The sequence below is a fragment of the Muntiacus reevesi genome, chromosome 3 (assembly GCF_963930625.1).
Source record: "Muntiacus reevesi chromosome 3, mMunRee1.1, whole genome shotgun sequence".
In the NCBI taxonomy this organism is placed as follows: domain Eukaryota; kingdom Metazoa; phylum Chordata; class Mammalia; order Artiodactyla; family Cervidae; genus Muntiacus; species Muntiacus reevesi.
Genome location: NC_089251.1, coordinates 2,152,310 through 2,170,663, shown reverse-complemented (window position 1 = coordinate 2,170,663; position 18,354 = coordinate 2,152,310). Strand labels below are relative to the sequence as shown.

The window sequence follows — 18,354 nt, the reverse complement described above, 5'->3', positions numbered from 1 at the left end:
AGGTAAACTAAGGTTGGGTCCCGTGTGAACAGTGGCATTGTCTGGAAAAGGAACCCATAAACCACACCTGGGCTCCACTCCAGGCAGTGGGAACTCACCCTGAAACAAGAGCGTCAGGGTTGGGGGCACGCCGTGGGCATTTTCTCTCTTACTGTGTGCTTTTCTGCGGCCGCAGCAGGACGTCTGAGAGCCCACGGGCTCTGGTCAGACGGCCTCCACACACGCAGCACGTGTGACTGAGCAAACACTGGGTCTAACTTTAAATCATCTTAAGGAGGGCAGCTCATGTGTTCATGGCTTTCTGGCTGGGCCGGGACAGTTCTGAGCGAGGCGGGGGCAGGCACTGGAAGTCCCGTGTGCGTGAGTCCGGCCAGCAGCCAGACCTGGATGCAGCCTCATTGGGCCTCGGTTTCCAGCTCCGGCAGAGGCTCGGTGTGAACGGGCTGTGGGATGCCGGTGACCCTGCTGTCCACCTCAGGGTTTGGGGGACAGAGGTCCTGATCTGAGAGCAGCCTTACCTGTCCCAAGGTGCCTTACAGACCAGCTTTCCCGGATCTTTCTCACATTGGGAACACTCCCCGCCCCCCCACCCCGACTGCAGAAAAGGGGCGCCTAGCCCAGCGGAGGGGGACGTTTGCTGGGCTCTCCCACTGGGAGCCTGGCCTTCAGGAGTGGCTGTGGGGGGTCGCTCCTCCTCTATGCGGCCTCAGTGGGAGACCTGGACCCTCCTCCCACCTTCGGGGACGGGCCAGTGGGAGCCCCCCAGGACCACGTACCAAGAGGCTTTCAAACTTCTTGGCTTCTGTGATGTGGACCCAGCTGTCTTTCTCCACCACCTTGATGTGCTTCACCTCGTCGTTGAACCTAGGCCAGGCACACGGGCGCAGTGGTCACTATGCAGGCCAACTCGGCCCCCACCCCGCAGGGCTCCGGGCTTATTGCACATGTGCTGGAGCAAAGACGCCTCCTGCTCCCGCCCCAGCCTGGGCCTGACTCCAACTGTCTGTGCATCCATCCACCAGGCCACCTGGTCTGTCTGAAGCCCAAACTCCCAGGTCAGCCAAGGCCTCGGGCCCCAGAGCCCCACACCTGTCTTCCCCGCAGCCCCGTGGAGACGGCCATCCCAGATGCTGCTTGCTGTCTGCACTGGGGACGTCCCCCTCCCCGCGCCCCCCTCCCTGCCTGCACGTACTTGATGCTTATGGCAAAGCGCTCAGCCTCCGCTGGCCGCTCCCTGATCAGGTAGGTCCCGCTGGCGTGGGATTTGAGCAGGTTGTCGGTCTGCTGCCTCTCCATATTCCCGGCAAACCTGGAACAGAGGAGGAGACAGAGCCGTGTGTACACGTGGCCTCAAAGACAACCAGCCAACCTCTAACATGCTTAAGAGCCTAGGGAAGCGAGGCCACGCCCCGGGAGGCGGGGCGAAGGGTGGGCGGGGCCCAGAGGAGACAGGGGCGGGGCATCTGCGTGCCAGCTAGCAGGGTCGACATAAGCAGCCAGACCCAGCCAGTCCACCGGGTCTCACCCTCCAGAACCCAGGGTCTGCAAGAGGCATTCAGGGAAGAGGCAGTAGATCAAAATTTCCTTTCCAAATTCTTACTGTTTAGGAAGAAGGGAAAAAACTGCTCACGTAGGGTCTTGTTTTGTGTCCTAACCTTTTGCGTCTGAAAGCTTTTCTCTCCATCTCTACGAAAATGAAGCCCACCCCCAGACCACGTCTTCTCCAGAACAAAGCCTGACCCCATTCGCACCTCCCTGTAGGGTTGAGTTGGGACTTCTGTAAATGGATTCATTAGAAAACTGAAGGTCTGTGCGTCAAGTGAAAAATCACAGGCAAGTCCTCCACTCTGCACATTCAAATCCAGTGAACAATGTAGTGGAGGGAACAGGCCCTGGGGTCTCAGAGACACGGGTGAGCTGAGCCCCGGTCCCAGGGAGCCGCTGAGCCAGCAGGCAGAGTGATAAAAGCTGGACCCCAGGCTGACCCGCATTTGAGTCTCATGCCTCCCACATCCATGCTCACATTTTATACATCAAACAGCCCCACTTCTCTTATCAAGCACTGCATGAGCAAATACAGTTATAACTTTTGGGCTTAAATATATGGCTCAGACAGTAAAGAGTCTGCCTGCAATGCGGGAGACCTGGGTTTGATCCCTGGGTCAGGAAGATCCCCTGGAGAAGGAAACGGCAACCCACTCCAGTCTTCTTCCCTGGAGAATCCATGGACAGAGGAGCCAGGCGGCTACAGTCCATGAGGTCACTAAGAGTCGGACAGAACTGGGTGACTAACACTTTCACACCTCTTTTTCTATATTTTATACTCAAGCAAGACCTCATTTAAAAAAGGTTTCATTCTCCTAAGTGTTCTAACCTGATGATCTGTTTGTTGATGGGGAAACAGCTGCCTGGGGTCGAGAAGAGTCTCCCTGTTTCCCAGCGACTCACAGCTGAGAAGGGGAAAGGGGGCTGTGTGCAGCTGGGCGCAGCCAGGGGGCAGCCAGGGACCCCACGCCGCCACCATGAGGGGCCCGCTGACCACTCACCAGGGGTACGCCGTGTAGTCCATCTCCCGGGACAGCGGCCGGCTGATGGGCGGCTGGTGGGAGAGAACGCTGTGGTCAGTGTCTCCCCGGGGACTGTCCACAGTGTGGGGACCAGCGGTTTCCTATCATCAGCGAGCCGGGGGGCCCGGCCTGGCTCCCAGCACGTCTGTGGACTCTCGCCCAGAGCCACTGGCCTGGGGGGTGCCGGGACGCACAGTCTCTAAGCAGCGACTCGGTGGGTTTGACTGAATGAATGAGCGTTTAGCACTCAAGGACCAGTGCACTGTTAGGAGGAGGAGAGCACCCCGAAGGCTGCGGGGACTTCTCAGCGGTGGCCAGGAGCACACCCCACCCTCCCGTTCTACGGTGCAGACGGCCGCGGCCCCGAGGGCGGGCACTGGGCCGGCAGTCGTGTGTCTGCAGGCGGAGGGCCATGTCTGCAGGTGAACCGTGCCGCTCTCCAGACTCCACGCCGTGCCCTCGCTAGCCAGAGCCCTCCCCCCGGCCCCCCTCACTGGACCACAGGCTGATTAAAAATGCCAGACTACCTGTCCCCACGCCACCCCACCCCAGTCACCACACAGATGGGGAAACTGAGGCCCAGGGCTAGGAAGTGCCCCCCGCAACACACACAGGCCACTCAGCGAGTTAGCAACATTTTCTTCCTCTGCTGTCTGGTCCCCTTGCCCTGTCAGCAAGGCGTATCCAAAAATGCTTTCTCCTTCACTGGGGCAATGGCCCGTGCCGAAGCAGTAGGCTGGGCAGTGGGGTGGGACCAGAGGCCAGGCAGGGCCCGGTGGGTGGACCAGGGTTCCTGGGAGCCATGCACCTGCCTCCTGCCACTCTGGGAGAAGTTTCATTCTCTCAGTTTTAGCTGTCTTTTCCCAGGGGCATGGGGGTGATGCCGTTCATTCAAGGCTGACAGCTTGATGCCTCTTGTAACGCGGCAGGATCTGCTCCACAGCACTCAAATGAAAGAAATGCCATATTGCTTCTTTTCTAAATAACACAACCCCGAGCTCTGCATCTTCAGGTTTGGGGGAGAAGACCTATGAAGGCCCTAAAAGCTGAAGATGGGCAGCTGGTCTCTGGTCCATGATGCCTGCTGCAGAGATGCCCATTTCAGTGTTTTTAAAACCAGCCATGTCCTCCCACCAGGAGTGCACACCTGCCTCTTGGACTCCCGTCCCAGCTCTGAGGCCAGCTCGCGATGGCCTGAACAAGCACAGGGCGTCCTGAGTGAGGAGGACGTTCTCGGCGCCCATGGCATCCTGGCCCCGCGCTCCAGAAGCTTCCGTGAAAAGTACTCACCCTTCCATCCACAGGACAGGGCTTCACAGACGAGCTCGGGAAGTAGCCTGACTTCCTGGTCTGCACCAGCCGACCCTGAGGGTGGACAGAGGGTCACGCCTGCGGGGCCTGGCCTGGCGAGTTTTGGGGGGAGGCAGGAGGTTATCCCAAGGAGGACGAGGGGAGTCCCTGAGAAGCCTGTGACAACAGCACCTGTCTGTTGTCACCTTAGCTGAACTCAGAGCCATTCTGGGCAGGAAGGTGGGGGGCACCCCACTTCCCAGACAAGGACTGAGGCCTCAGAGAAGGGATAAAACTCGCTTGGTGCTGAGACCAGAGCCCCTCCCCTGGCTGCCGTCTCCTCGTATCCACACCGGCCCCTCCCAAGCCGTCAGGGGAACACGGACCTGGGGTCGGGGGCTTGTTCTCCCCGCTCCCTCCCAAGGGCCCCCCAGCAGCCCCCACCTCCCCTTCAGCCAAGTGTCTCTGCAGGGCCGCCCAGACCTCACGGGCCTGGGGACTCTTGGGCGAGGAGGGGCCGTGGGTGGCTGGGGTCAGCGTGGGAGGGATCGGACCGCAGCCCCTGACTCAGCTCTCGAATCTGCAGCCATGCGAGGCACGGCCTAGGGCAGTGAGCCCGAGGGTAAGGACGCAGTGACAAGAACCACACACGACGACAAGGCTGCCGGTGACAGGACTCGGACACTGGGGAACACGTGCGCCAGTTCTGAGCGGGTCACCCTGGTCCCCGGGCTGGGTGAGTGCCCTGTGTCCCTGAGGCCCCGTGGACCCCTGGGGGCGGGGCTCAGGAGAGGAGCCCCACGGACCACCCCACCCCCTTCTCGGCCTTATAACCGAACAGCAAGATTCTCGGCTCAGAACCACAGACCATCACGGGGACCTGTGTCTCCTGGGGGACGGCTGTGCGGGGCCTCGGACATGCTGGCCCCCAGCGCTGGGCACGGTGGTGCCGGCCTGGACCGGGGTGGGCTGGGAAGCAGGGTGGGAGCGGCGTGGCCTGGATGAACAGGATGCAGCCCAGGCCAGGCGCCGCGGGGAAAGGGCTCGGACGACGACAGTGTCTCTGGCGAGGGGACGTTGCTCCCCCTGCCATGTCAAAGCAGACACCCTGACACCCAGGCCCTGCGAACAGCCCTCTTCCCTCCGTCTGATGGTCTAGCACCCCACACCCACCCCTGCCTGCAAACGCAGGACTCTCCACTTCTGCCCTGGGGAGTGAGGAAGGGGCAGCTGGGGGTGAGACCCTCCGGGGACCCACCTCCCACCACTGAGACTCGGGGTCGCCTCTCAGCAGCTCGATCACATCGCCCGTCTGGAAGGTCAGCACCGGCTTCCCGGGCGGAGCGGGGTTGCCATGGTAATTCTGCACGGCCACCATCTTGGGCCCTGCGGGGGACAGGGCAGGAGAGGCCTGGCTTGGCGACTTCATCCCAAGGCGCCGCTGGCCTCCCCGGCCTTCTCGGGCATCTTGGAAGTGGGTGGGGCCCCGTAGCATCCCTCCTTGAATTCTTCCCCTAAGACTCCCACGTCTCTTTGTTAAACATTGCAAGTTATCAATAAACTATTTATGTGATGAACAGATTCAGGGTATCATTTCCATAACAGTAACCTATTTTTAAAGAGCACTTTACGTGCCTTCCTCCAGACACCCTGGGATCTGTGACGGAGCGCCGCGTGGAGGGGGAGACCACGCATTCCTCCCGTTAGAGACGGGGCGGGGTCAGCGGCCGATCGAGGCCACCCGGCTGCTCAGGGCCACCTCTGGGCTGACACGGGGGCCCGACTGCGCCCCGGAGAACTTGTGGGCCTCTCGAGCCCTGCTCTGAGCGGCCCAGCCTTGCGTGGGACGTGTCTGCCAGGTCTGGTTCTGACACCAGTGCCCCGGAGGCGGGAGCGTGGCTTGTTTTCTGTTCTCATGATTGGCTTGGACTCTGTCTGCAGCTCGGGCTCCTGATGCTTTCAGTTCTGTCTGTGCCCAGCGCAGAGCAACCGGGACACGGGGGACGGGAGGAAACGGGAGCGTGACAGCACAGATGTCTGCTCCGCTCGGGGTCGCCAGGCCGCAGCTCAGAGTCTCCCCTGGGCTGAAGGGACCCTGGGCAGGCTGCGTCTGTCCCCACCCCTGCGCTGCGTCGTCAGGAACTAAGACGGCTCCCAGGGGAGGCCATGGAGGCGGGAGGGAGATGGGGCCAGAGGCCGCACAGACCCTGGGAGCCCGGAGCTGGGAACTCGGGGCGCAGCCGGCAGCCGCCGTGCTCAGGCCCAGGCTCCCAGGGTGACCACTGACAAGGACGACAGCAGAGAAGGCCCAAGTCCCAGACTCACCTGGCCCCGCTCCAGAGGCGTCCTGTGAGGGCAAGGACAGACGACAGTGAGGACAGAAGGCTGCCCAAGCAACTGGCAACCCCCACCCCCTACACCCAATGACAGAGCTCAAGGCAGGGACACGTCCTGGACACGCACGGGGACTTGTGACAGTTTCCCCATGGGACCTCCACCCTCCACTCGGCGCCCCTCTGCAGCCCCGGACATCTGTCCTCTTCCCCCTCCCATCCCTGACCATTAATTCCCTCCTCCTCCAGGAAGCCTGCCTTGACCATCCCACCCAGGGCATCCCTGCTCAGAGCCTGGGGCTTGTCTTCTCTGTCTGGGGCAGGTCCTGCTGCACACAATAAATGTGGGGTGTTCGCTCCTCCTGGAAGGCATCTCTGCACCCCATGTAAGAGCCTGTTAAGTGCTGGACCGCATGGCCAGGGAAAGACATGACGTCCACACCCCATAAATGAACTCAGCGACCTCATCTCTGATTCAGCTCAAGAGAGGGCGCTACATCAATGGGGACAGGAGGGAGGTGGGTGGATGCCTGTCACGGAGCTGAGCACCCACAGCCACCAGCAGGACCCCGGGCAGGCGGCATGGGCGGCAGCTGGGCAGGGGGACAAGCTGGCGGGCCCCAGGAGGCCACGCTCGGGGACCCGTTTCTTTTTGGTGACCACAACGGAAAACAAAGAGCCCTCGTGACCAACGGGGGCCCTGCGAGCCGGCCTGGCCCCACGAGCCTGAGGGCTGGAATGGCTGGGTCTTTCTGGCTCCGGGCACAGGGCGGCGAGTGGTGCAGGGCAGCGGGAAGGGAACGGTTTGGCGGACTCACCGGGTCTGCAGGAGAACCTGGAAAGAAAGCACACTGGGCTCAGAGGGCAAGGGGCCAGCACTGTGGGCCGGGGGGCTGTCACCTCACGGCAGGAGCCGCTGGGGGCACCCGAGTGTGCAAGCAGGGGCGCAGCAAGGCCCGTGGGCTCAGACAAGGATTATGGACACGCACGGCTGGTGGCCATGAAAATCCCTCAGTTACTTCTAACGGCAAATTCTGAGCTCTGGTTACAGGGGGCCCACGGGAGAACACCCCCAGTGTATCTGGCCCCACGGCCAACAGGCTTCCTGCACGAACCAGCTCTGCTCCACGGCAGCAGCTCCCCAGTGACGGGGCGGAAGCCAGGCCCAAAGGGAGGAGTTCGACAGTTGACTAGTGATGCCTGCCACGGGCAAGGGACAAGAGATGGAGGAGGCGAGCTGCTCCGTCAGCCCGCCCGTTCTCACACACGGGGCACGCCAGCTTGTCAGATGGAAGGCGAACACTCTAGAGATTCCTTCCGCCTGCCCTGGGGTGACCCTAGGCGAGGACACAGCGCCGGGCTGGGCCCAGCCATCTGACCAGCCGGGCGGCCAACTCCACCGCGGGACAAAGCAAGCGCCACAGCGGCTGACGTGTGGCTGACGGGCCTTCAACACCTCCTCACATTCACGGTCGCAGCCCGCCTTGGGCAGACGCAGGAATCCGACTCTGAAGAGCAGAGGTTAGGGGCGTCAGGCACCTGGCGGGCAGGCAGCTGGTGCCCCCAGGGGAGGCTTCCTGGGGAGACGCACCCTGGGAGGGTCCAGCATCTCCCTGGGGCATCCTGGCCGCAGGGGCAGCAGACGGGTAAACCTGCCGGCCCAGAGGTGGAGCCAACGAGGCCGAGGAATGTTGCCCGAGACCAGGAGGAAAGATAAGCACGTGGGTTGTGGGTCAGAAGGGAAGCAGCTTGGACTGTGTAGAGGAGGAAAAGCTGGAGGGGCTGGGGCAGGGCAGAGAGACGAGAGGGAGGCAGGCACCTGCCCTCGGGGGGACCACGACCTCTTAGAACAAAGCCAGGGCTCTCAGGGCTGCGGGGAGTATACTGACGTCAGCTTGCAAAAGACACGCCATCGCCTCCCCGGTGAGGCCTCAGCTGTGTGTGCGTGCTAAGTCACTTCGGTCCTGCCCAATTCTGTGCGACCCCGTGGACTGTAGCCCTCCAGGCTCCTCTGTCCATGGGATTCTCCGGGCAAGAGTACTGGAGTGGGTTGCCATTTTCTCCTCCTCCAGGGGATCTTCTCAACCCAGGGATCAAACCCGTGTCTCTTACATCTCCTGCATTGGCAGGTGGGTTCTTTACCACTAGCACCACCTGGGAAGCCCTCAGCTATACATATGAAAAACACAAAAACCTAAAAAGGATTGGAATGGGGGAGTCTGCAAAAAAAGGAAGAAGGCAGGAGATGGCCATCAGCAGTTGTTTTTGCCTGGTGTGATCACGACTTGCTTTTTTCTCGTTTACTTTCCTCCACATTTTGCATGGAAAGTGTGTATTTAACAATCAGAAGGCAAAGAGAAACAGAAAGATTATTTAAAACTTAGAAAACTAATTAGGGAATATGCCAAAATACCACCTTTGATTATCTCTTAATACATTCATAAGCGATAATTATTTTCTTCTTTATTCCATTTCTTATTTTTTTTTCGTCCCTCTATTATTTTTGACAAATAAGTATGTTACTTTCAAGACCAGAAAAAAAAAAGTCAAAAGAAATGAACCATCCGGTCTTTGACATGAAGGACACGCAGCCACCAGAGGGCGGTATCCACTGGCAAAGCTGCAAAGCCTCCTTCTCTGGGGCCAGAGGGGCCGGCGGCTTCCTCCAGCCTGGAGCAGAGCAGCAGGGCTGCTGGACCTCCGCTGGGCCACAGTGGGCGGCATTGGGCTCACTTGGGACGAGGGGGTCCAGGCTGGCCTGTGGGACCCTCCTCCCGGGTCAGGGCGCTGGGCCAGCAGTCGCAGTAAATGCGGCACTGACAAAAACTCCCCTGCTCTGGGCGCTGGTGTCTTGGGTGATCAGCAGGCCTGGCACGTCCTCCCATCTACCTGGAGCGTGTCAGGCCTCTCTGAGCGCAGGTCCCCCGGGCGTGGACGGCAGCGTGGCCGCCCCGTCTCACAGGGCCGCGGGGGCGGCTCAGCCCACGTGAAGCACTGTGAGCGGTGCAGACGCTCAGCACAGGCCCGAGCCTGGAGCCCACGGGCAGCTAGCCCTGACCACGGCGGCGGCTGCAATCTTTCGGAACCGCCTGAGGCTTCCGGCTGCCATCCAGCTGCTCTAGGCTGGGCACTCCCCCAGCTCATCCCCCAAACCAAGTCGATTCAGAGGAGCTTCAGCCTTCCCATCTGACAAATGGGCCTGGGGCCAAGGGGAGCCTTGGGTAATAAATGCTGGGCATGCAGGGGAACCAGCTACAAACGGGGCAGGGGAACCAGGGGCAAAGGTGTTCCTCTGTGAAGGGAAATCTCCACGAACTGCCAAGGACGTTCTGTGCCCGGGGCCCGGTGGGGGTCTAGAGTCTGAAACAACCGCAGTGCGTCAGAGAAAAGGCAGAAGGCATTGAAGGCATTCAAGAGGCAGAGAAGGGCCAGCAAGAGTGCGGTTAGGAGGAGGGCTTGGCCGTGGAGACCCTGCCCGCTCTCAGGCTGGGCCTGTGTGCCCAGGGGCAGATGCCCCCCGCCCCCCCGAGCCTCAGTTTCCTCATCTGGTCCTGTCTCATGGGGCCACCACCGCAGGAAAGGAGAAGGTGGGCAGGCCGCTGTGAGGGGTGGGCTGGCCCTGGGGCTCGTGCCCCACAGGCGGGGCGGGGTCGGTACTCACTGATCTTGCAGGGAGGGGTCACTTCCAGACACTCCTTGTGCGCCCCAACGCCACACTTGGTGCAGAGGTAACCCTGGTAGAAAGTACCCCTGCGCCGGGGGAGGGCAGGAGGCGAGGTGAGCCCCGACCCGCCTGGCCTTCCGCCCTCCCGAGCAGCCAGCCCAGCCCCTGAGCCCCCAGGACCCCTGCCCAAACGCGCAGCCTGGTGCCAGCCCTCCCCTTGGACGGTCCCAGCCTGGCTCTGCAGCGCCTGTGATGGGCCCCCCAGGACAACCGCCTCCCCTCCCTGCTGGATCCCAGGCACCGCCGGCCGGCCGTGCCCACACAGACAGGCCGCTCCCCCGGGGCTCTGGGGCCCAGCGCAGCGCTGGCCTCGGGGCGCTGGGCACTGCGAATGCAGGACGGGGCAGCCCCAGCCGCCCTCGGGGGCCGGGAGCGGCAGGGCAGGGCGCCCACCTGAGGAACATGCGGCAGGCCTTGCAGTTGGTGGTCTTGTCGAACGTGTACATCTGGAAGCTATGGTGGTTGGCGTTGGCCTTGTCGGGCTTGATGTTTGACCTGGAGGGAGAGTGGGCGCCAGGTTCCCTGAGCCCCACTGACACGGGAACCCTGGAATCAGCCGGGGGTCAGGGGGCCAGGATGCAGGAGCCGGGCGCTGCCAGAACTCCCAGGCCTACCCGGGGACCCTGACGCCCCGGGGAGGGTGGGGGTCCAAGCGGAGGCTTTCGAGACGTTTCTGAGGGTGACGGTGAAGGGCTGTCTCTGGACAGGGCTTGGGTGTGGGCCGGGGCAATCCCTCGTCACGACTCAGCAAAGCCGCTAAGGATGTCACTGTGAGTGAGCCCGAGATGGAAAAATCTAAATGAATCGTGAGCTCACAATGGGTCTCCTCAAACAGTGCGGGGACTGCACCCGTGTCTGCCATTCACCAGAGCGAGCCCACCCCACCAGCAGACGGCTCCAGGCAGGACGCGGGGTGGGGACAGGGGACAGCGTGTGGCAGAGAGCAGCCCAAGATGTGAACGCAGGAGCCCGGGCGTTTACCACGACATTTTTGGATAAACACTTGAAGTTTTTCACAACAGAATATGGGAAGAAAACTACAAGCCCTGGAAGCCGCGGGGCCCACCGCCTGGCTGCCACCCCCTCCAACGTGCCCCACGTGGGACCCTGTTTGAGCCTCCCAACAACCCCAGAACCAGCATCGCCCTTCCACCAGGAGGGGAGGCGAGTGCACCTGCCTGGAGGCCCCAGGCCCAGCCCCCCGGCCTCAAGGTCGGATGTGACTGGGGACCCCCATGACCAGCTTTCTCTGTGGGGCAACTGGGGCTCCTCCTGGATTTCACAGAGAAACGGCTCCAGGGCTGTCCCCAGAGGTGACCATCCACAGCCTGGAAGGCCCCGAGGACTCAGGTCACCACGAATCCTTCCGGCATCACGGCCGTTCCTGGCCACTCGTTGCCCAGCCATACAGGTGTGGGAGGTTGGGCTCTGGGGGGCAGGCCCTCCGGCTGCTGGTAGATTAAGGATCAAGAATGCCACCCGGGGGAGGGGACTGGCTTCACCCAGGGCAACGGAGACAGGCTGAGCCTCGGGTCACTTGAAGGACCTCTCATCTGAGAAGCCCACGGGGGGCCGGCCACCCCCATGGCCCTGTCAGGGCGGACTCACATGGCCATCTCAAACTGCTCCATCCATTTCCTCTTCATGTCCTCTGTCTTGCAGAAAAACTGGAAGCCCTGCTTGCCTTGCAAGTGAATGAGATAGAAGCCGTAGGACCACTGCGGAAAGACGGGAGCACGCTTGGAACAGGCGCGGGCAGGCATGCACGCACACTCGTGCTGGCCTGCACACGCACACGCGTCTGTATGTACACGCTTACGTGTACATGCCCTCTAACGAGACGTCCCAGGGCCCTCCAGGATGACGGCCCACCTGCTTCCACTCCCTAAACGTGATGCTAGAAAAACTCGCTGGTCTGAAGTAGAACAGAAAACAAACAAAAAAAGGCAGAGGCGGCCATGGGCCATGGGAGCAAAGCTGGCACAGCCTGCCCAGCCCTCGGCCACCACCATGCCCAGCCAGCGCTCAGGGCCTCCAGAGGGAATGAGGAAGAAGGGTTTAGAAAAATGAGCCTGTTTGTGTCAGAAAAGCTAGAGGGGAAAGGAAAAGGGGGCAAGACGGAAAGAAGAAAGAGAAGACGGCAGAGAGGAGACAAAGGCCCCAGCTCTGAAAGCACCGCCCTCAACCTCCAGGGACCCGAGTGCGGGGGGCAGAGCCGTCACTTCACGCCCTCAACTGCGGGCATGTCTGTGATCGCCAACGCCTGTCGCCTCATAAGCCAGAAGCCGAGGCAAGGCCGAGGAGAATGCCACGAGCTTGCCTGGCTCAGGCCCACCAGGAGCCCCCAGATCCCACCTGGAGCCCCCAGACCCCACCGCTGGAGCCCACTCCTGGAGGCCCCAGACCCCACTCCCAGAGACCCCAGACCCCACCCCCGGAGCCCCCAGATCCCACCCCCAGAGTCCCCAGATCCCACCCAGAGCCCCCAGACCCAACCGTGGAGCCCCCAGACCATACCCCTGGAGCCCTCAGACCTCACTCCCAGAGCCCCCAGACCCCACTCCCAGAGTCCTCAGATCCAACTCCTGAAGCCCCTAGACCCCACTCCTGGAGCCCCCAGACCCCACTCCCAGAGCCCCCAGGCCCCACTCTGGGCTCAGGGAAGAACTGTCAGCACCAGGCCCAGAGGCAGGAAGGCGGTGAGCAGCAGGGCGCCGGGGGCTTACCATCTTCCCATGAGACTAGGCAGCATGAGGAAAGGAAAGGAAAAGGGGAGATGAGGTCATCGAGGAGCCTGGCCCAGCCCCGCGTGGGCGACCACAGCCCAGGACACAGCCCACGCCAAGTGCCCCGGGCCGGGGCAGCCAGGGCAAGGCCCTCCTCCCAGAGGGGAAGGTGGCGGGCTGCACTCAGGGAGGGCAGCGGGCTGCATCCTCAGCCCTGAGCCTGGGAGGAGCTACTGCTTTCTACCTGTAAGTCGAGAGTCCAGGCTCTTTAGCACTTTGCTTCCCTGCACCCCCACCCAGCCCAGGGCTGCACCTGCTAGGCGCTTAGCACCGAGGGCAGCAGGCATGGCCCCGCCCCCACAGTCATGGCCCCGCCTTCATCACTCATGGCCCCGCCCCCAGCAATCATGGCCCGTCCTTCATCAGTAACGGCCCCTCCCCATCAGTCATGGCCCCTCCTTCATCAGCCATGGCCCCTCCCCATCAGTCGTGGCCCCTCCTTCACCAGTCATGGCCCCGCCCCCACAATCATGGCCCCTCCTTCATCAGTCATGGCCCCTCTTCATCAGTCATGGCCCCTCCCCATCAGTCATGGCCCCACCCCATCAGTCATGGCCCCTCTTCATCAGTCATGGCCCCTCCCCATCAGTCATGGCCCCTCCCCATCAGTCATGGCCCCTCTTCATCAGTCACGGCCCCTCTTCATCAGTCATGGCCCCGCCCCCAGCAGTCATGGCCCCTCCCCATCAGTCGTGGCCCCTCCCCATCAGTCATGGCCCCTCCCCATCAGTCATGGCCCCTCCCCATCAGTCATGGCCCCTCTTCATCAGTCACGGCCCCTCTTCATCAGTCATGGCCCCGTCCCCAGCAGTCGTGGCCCCTCCCCATCAGTCGTGGCCCCTCCCCATCAGTCATGGCCCCTCCCCATCAGTCAAGGCCCCTCTTCATCACTCATGGCCCCTCCGTCATCAGTCATGGCTCCGCCTTCATCAGTCATGGCCCCTCTTCATCAGTCATGGCCCCACCCCCAGGTGCCATGGGCCCGCCTTCATCAGTCATGGCCCCGCCTTCATCAGTCATGGGCCCACCCCAGCAGTCATGGCCCCTCCCCATTAGTCATGGCCCCACCCCCAGGTGTCATGGCCCCGCCTTCATCAGTCATGGCCCCACCCCATCAGTCATGGCCCTTCCTGCACCAGCCCACAGCCCCCTGGCTGGGCATCAGAGTCTGACAAGCCATAGCAAGACCCATCCAGCACCTTCCTCCAGAGAGGGAGGGCTGAGGAGGGGCAGGAGTGTCTCTTGCTTCACCGGCACAGGGGCTGGAGCCAGGCTGCCAGTGTCTAAGCCTGGGCTCCACCAGAGGCCTGGGGCAGGGCCCCCACTCAGCGCGCTCACGGGGGAGCTGGGATCTGGATTTGGGGCCCCTGCCCCAACCCCAGGAAAGACTCAGACGAGAGGCCAGGAAGGTGCTGGGCCTGACAGAGCGGCTAGAGGCCGGCCCACCCACCAGACCACTCTTTGTCTGGCCACCCCCCGACACCTCCCTCGGTGGGGGTCAGCGCCTGCCCCAGGCCCAGCCCCAGCCTTAGAAGCCCCTCGGCCGCCCCAGGAAGCCGAAGGCCCACCTTCTTGACATCCTTGTTGTTCATGGGGTCGTCGGTCATCTTGTGGAAGAGCAGCTCTATGATCTCCTTCAGCTCGTAGCTGTAGCCCCTCCTCTTGCAGACGATGACCACCTTGTCAAACAGGAACAGGTACCTGCCCGGCAGCGCGGCCCAGGACCCATCAGCTCGGCCAGCGCCCTGGGCTCTGAGGTCACGTGACGGCAACGGGCGCCGGGGTGGGCAGCGGGAGGGCTGTTCCCTCCCCAAGCCTGAGCCCGTCCCCCTGGCTAACTCTGACTCCTCAGCCAGGTCTCAGCTGCCCAGACACACCTCTTCCAGGAAGCCCACCTAGGCTCCTGCCCCCGGAGGCCCGAGGTGCTTGTGGGCTCCTCTGCCCCTCGAGCTGGCCTTCCTCCCAGCACTGGCCTCCGACGGTCACTCCCACTGACATGTCCATCGCCCAGCGGACTGGGAGCTCCTTGGGGGCAGGGCTGATATCTGCTGTGACCCCGGCCACGGTCCCAGGCGTGGGACATGGTAAGTGCGAGTGAAGGACTGAACAGACTAGGGCGGTGCCAGCTCACTGGGGGCTTTCCTGTGTCCCACCCGGCTCTCCTGACCATCCCTTTGGCAGAGAACTCTCACAGCTGCCCCTAGGAGCCTCCGGCTGCCCCCAGCCCCATGCAGTGCCAGCCAGGGGCAGGGCAGCCACTGGTCATCACCCTCACAGAGAAGGAAGGAGCAATTAGAATGGAGCCACCTGAAGCTGAATCCACAGGAGAAGCTCTTTCCAGACTCGCAAGGGTGCGGGGTGCCCCTGGGGTGGGGCGTCTACTCACCTGTCTTGCTTGGTGTGGTTGACTATGGACCGGACCTTCAGCTCCCCGTCGATCTTCGGTCTCCCGAATTCCTCCAGTTTCACTTGCTGGGAAAGAAAGGAGATGGCTGTGAGCCCTGGAGCCAGAGCATGTTCCCTACGTGGAGAGAAACGCAGGTGGGCACGTGCCCGGGGCAGCGTTTCCCGCAGAAACGCCCCTCAAGGCGGGGGCCGTGGGAGACCAGCCCTGCGGTTCCCGGCTGCTGCTGAGGATGGCGCGCGGAGGGGAGGGTGGGGAGGATCCCGGCCTGGGGGCCCCCACTCTGGACTCCCCCCAGCTCTGCGGCAACAAAGGGCGATTGATGGGGCGCTCACGGTAACAGGCCGCTGTTGTGTGGAGCCCGAGTGGAAACCTGGTGGGGAAAGCCAGATGCCCAACTCGGAGAAACCGAATTAAAAAGAGAACAAACAGCGCTTATCAGACAGACGGCAGGCGGGGCGCGGGGGTCCTGCCTGTGGTTCATTTGCCACAGGAAGAGCCTCCAAGTCAAAACCCTCTCTCTGATTTGCAGGGATTTCAGTTTCGCTTTCCGCCTGCTTTGTACCTCTTTGCTCTGCTTTGATTCACAGAGACTGCTCTGGAGAGGTTCCCCTGCGCCCGTCGATGCACACAGATAAAGGTGGGGACGTTGCCAAGTCCTCTGGGACCAGCTTGCCCAGCGTGACGATGCAGGCTCTCAGGATCTGCTTTCAGAGCTCTCTGTGTTTTCCAGAAGCTGCCAGAGCACGACTGAGCATGCATCGTGGGGGCTTTCCTGGTGGCTCAGTGGTAAAGAATCCCCCTGCCCACACAGGGGACAAGGCTTCGATCCCTGGCCCGGGACGATCCCACATGCTTCGGGGCAGCTAAGCCCGCATGCCACGACCACTGAGCCTGTGCTCCAGAGCCCAGTAATTGCAGCTGCTACAGCCCTCGAGCCCTAGGGCCTACGTCCCAAACAAGAGAAACCAGCCCAGTGAGAAACCCCTGCAGCCTAACTGGAGAGCAGCCCCCGCTCGCCACAACCAGAGAAGGCCTGTGCAGCAACCAAGATCTACACGGCCAAAAACAAAAAGTAAATAAAATTTAGGAAAAAAAAAAGGTGCAGCACTGGGGTCACCCAGGGTGGGACCAACACCCTGATCAGTGACGCAGAGACCCCAGGTCTCATCTCCAAAGTGCAGCAAGAAAGGCACCCGCTCCACCGTCTCGGACGGGGTCCAGAGGAAACCGCACGCCTGCTCACCCGCTGTTTAATGTTTGCTATTAAATGAGCAAGAACTACCGGTACTTGTACAAAAGTAGTGCCCGTCCATCCATCGAGAACATCCGACGCTCAGAGGGGATGACCGACAGGACAGGCCCCGCCAGGCACTGACACCGCTGCCAGCAGCCTGGCACAGTTGCCCTTAACCCCCTCTGCCCTCTGACAGGACAGAAAAATCGCTCCAGTCATAGTGCTGTCTGGCAACTTCTGTGTTCTTTGCAGGGTGACACGTCGTGGTTTTCACATCCCGTGTCTGCACGGGCAGTCCCGTCTGGGCTCTTCTGACCCTGGTGGGGTAGCCCAGGGATCTGCCCTAAACAGCGACGCCCCCACACCCTGTAAGTTCAGGGACCAGGAGGTGAAAATGTGTGTAAACCAGAGGTTTGTGGCCAGGGTGATTCTGCACCCAGGGGCATCTGGTGCCGTCTGGAGGGGTGTGTAGCGGTCATCACTTGGGCCCCCAAAGAGCAACCGGCATCGAGTGGACAGGGACCAGGGGTGCAGCCCACCATCCGGTGACGCCCAGGACAGACGCCCCCACCACGAGCGGCCGTCTCTAGGTGTCAGCAGTGCCGAGATGGAGAAACCTCGGCTAAACATCCCGCAGACTGCGCGGAGCCGGTGCTCACGGACTCGGCGGGGGGAACACCAGCCTGCTTCCCTCCCCGCAGGACAGCGTGCTTCACCCAGCGCCCAAGGCTGAGCCTCTGATGGACCCAGCGATCAGGTCCCATGAGGCGTCACCCTGCTAGAGGCCAAGGTGGAGAGGAGAGTCCAGGGCAGCTCCCGGACAGGGTGACCAAACCCTCTCCACTGTCCCTCCCAGGGACCGCAGATGGGGGTGGCCAGGGGGCCCAGACCAAAGGAAGCCACAGCCCCCCTGGAAGCCACATCCTCCTCTTGGAGCCAAGAGAGTCCCGGTCCAGGCCAGGCAGGGAGGGCGGGGCAGCACCAGCGTCCTTCCCCTCGGGCCCTGCCCCTCCGCCCGCCGCCACCTTTGTGCACAGGGCACCCGGGCTGAACAGGGTGCACAGCCCGGCAGGTCAAGGTCAGCCTCGGCTCCAGAAGCTGCTCCCCTCTCTCGGCAGGCAGCACGGGGCATGGCTGCCCCTGCCTCCACGGCCCCGACGGGCAGTGTGCAGTCACCCTTGTGCTTATTCAAATCAAGATTGTGAAAGTAATGTTTAGAAATTATATCTGTATCTACAGAGAGAGAGACGGTCGCAATTACCTCCACTCTTCAAGCAGTCTACTCACTTACCAAGTTTTCTATAGAGCTCTGAAATTCGCTGATTTTCTTCAGGGTCTCTTTGTCCCGTTTAACTTCATTTATGTACATGGCCAAGTCCTGGGAGACAACAGAGGTGGGGAGGGGTTAGCAGGCCCGTGCCGGGCACCGTCCGAGGGCCGGACGTTCCCGGAGCACCGTCCCCTGGCCCCAGAGGAGACGGGGCTCCAAGGGATGCGGGGTGAGAGGCGTCACCCACTTGAGAAATAAGTGAGACAGGGAAGGTGCGGCCCATAGGCAGGCCGGGAAGCCCCCTCGTGGGCTAGAGTGGCTCCTCTCCGTCCGTCACTCGGCCCCCTTCTCGGTCCGAGTGGGAGAGAGCAGCCCTGGGCCCGGCCGTCTGCGAGCTGTGGCCTCCCGGCGGTCCCCAGGGGTCACTGCCTGCCACGCTCCCTAGGCCGAGGGGGCAGGCACCTAGAGCCTGGGGTGGGGTCCGGGAGGCGGGCGGTGGGTGGGTGGGGGGCGAGAGCCGGCTTCGGGCTCCCCTGCTGCCCCGCCCATCCCCACGAGGGAGCCCGCCGGCAGGGCAGATTCCAAGACCCGAAGGCAGGGTGGTGAACCGTTCAGCCCCCGCGGCCCACGGCCTGGAGCGAGGCTCTCCAGGAGGACAGGCCGCTCAGAGGGCCTCCCGACACAGCGCCGAGCCGCGGGGCGCGGAAGCCAGCAAGGGGGCGGGCCCCCCGGGAACACGGCTT

The 18,354-nt window shown here is 62.3% G+C and overlaps 1 protein-coding gene across 4 annotated transcripts in view; it reads right to left on the bottom strand.

Annotated features, from left to right (window-relative positions):
- VAV2 (vav guanine nucleotide exchange factor 2) overlaps window positions 1-18,354 on the bottom strand; it is a 320,676-nt gene that overhangs the window by 7,333 nt on the left and 294,989 nt on the right. For all 4 annotated transcript variants that reach the window (XM_065928065.1, XM_065928061.1, XM_065928062.1 and 1 more), the window contains exons 12-24: window positions 17,633-17,719; window positions 15,087-15,172; window positions 14,269-14,401; window positions 11,523-11,632; window positions 10,308-10,409; window positions 9,852-9,940; window positions 7,009-7,025; window positions 6,183-6,204; window positions 5,116-5,243; window positions 3,858-3,932; window positions 2,547-2,599; window positions 1,193-1,309; window positions 777-864 (exon numbers count right to left, since the gene is read on the bottom strand). In XM_065928065.1, coding sequence (XP_065784137.1) covers window positions 777-864; window positions 1,193-1,309; window positions 2,547-2,599; window positions 3,858-3,932; window positions 5,116-5,243; window positions 6,183-6,204; window positions 7,009-7,025; window positions 9,852-9,940; window positions 10,308-10,409; window positions 11,523-11,632; window positions 14,269-14,401; window positions 15,087-15,172; window positions 17,633-17,719 — 1,107 coding nt within the window. The remainder of the gene's footprint in view (window positions 1-776; window positions 865-1,192; window positions 1,310-2,546; window positions 2,600-3,857; window positions 3,933-5,115; window positions 5,244-6,182; window positions 6,205-7,008; window positions 7,026-9,851; window positions 9,941-10,307; window positions 10,410-11,522; window positions 11,633-14,268; window positions 14,402-15,086; window positions 15,173-17,632; window positions 17,720-18,354) is intronic.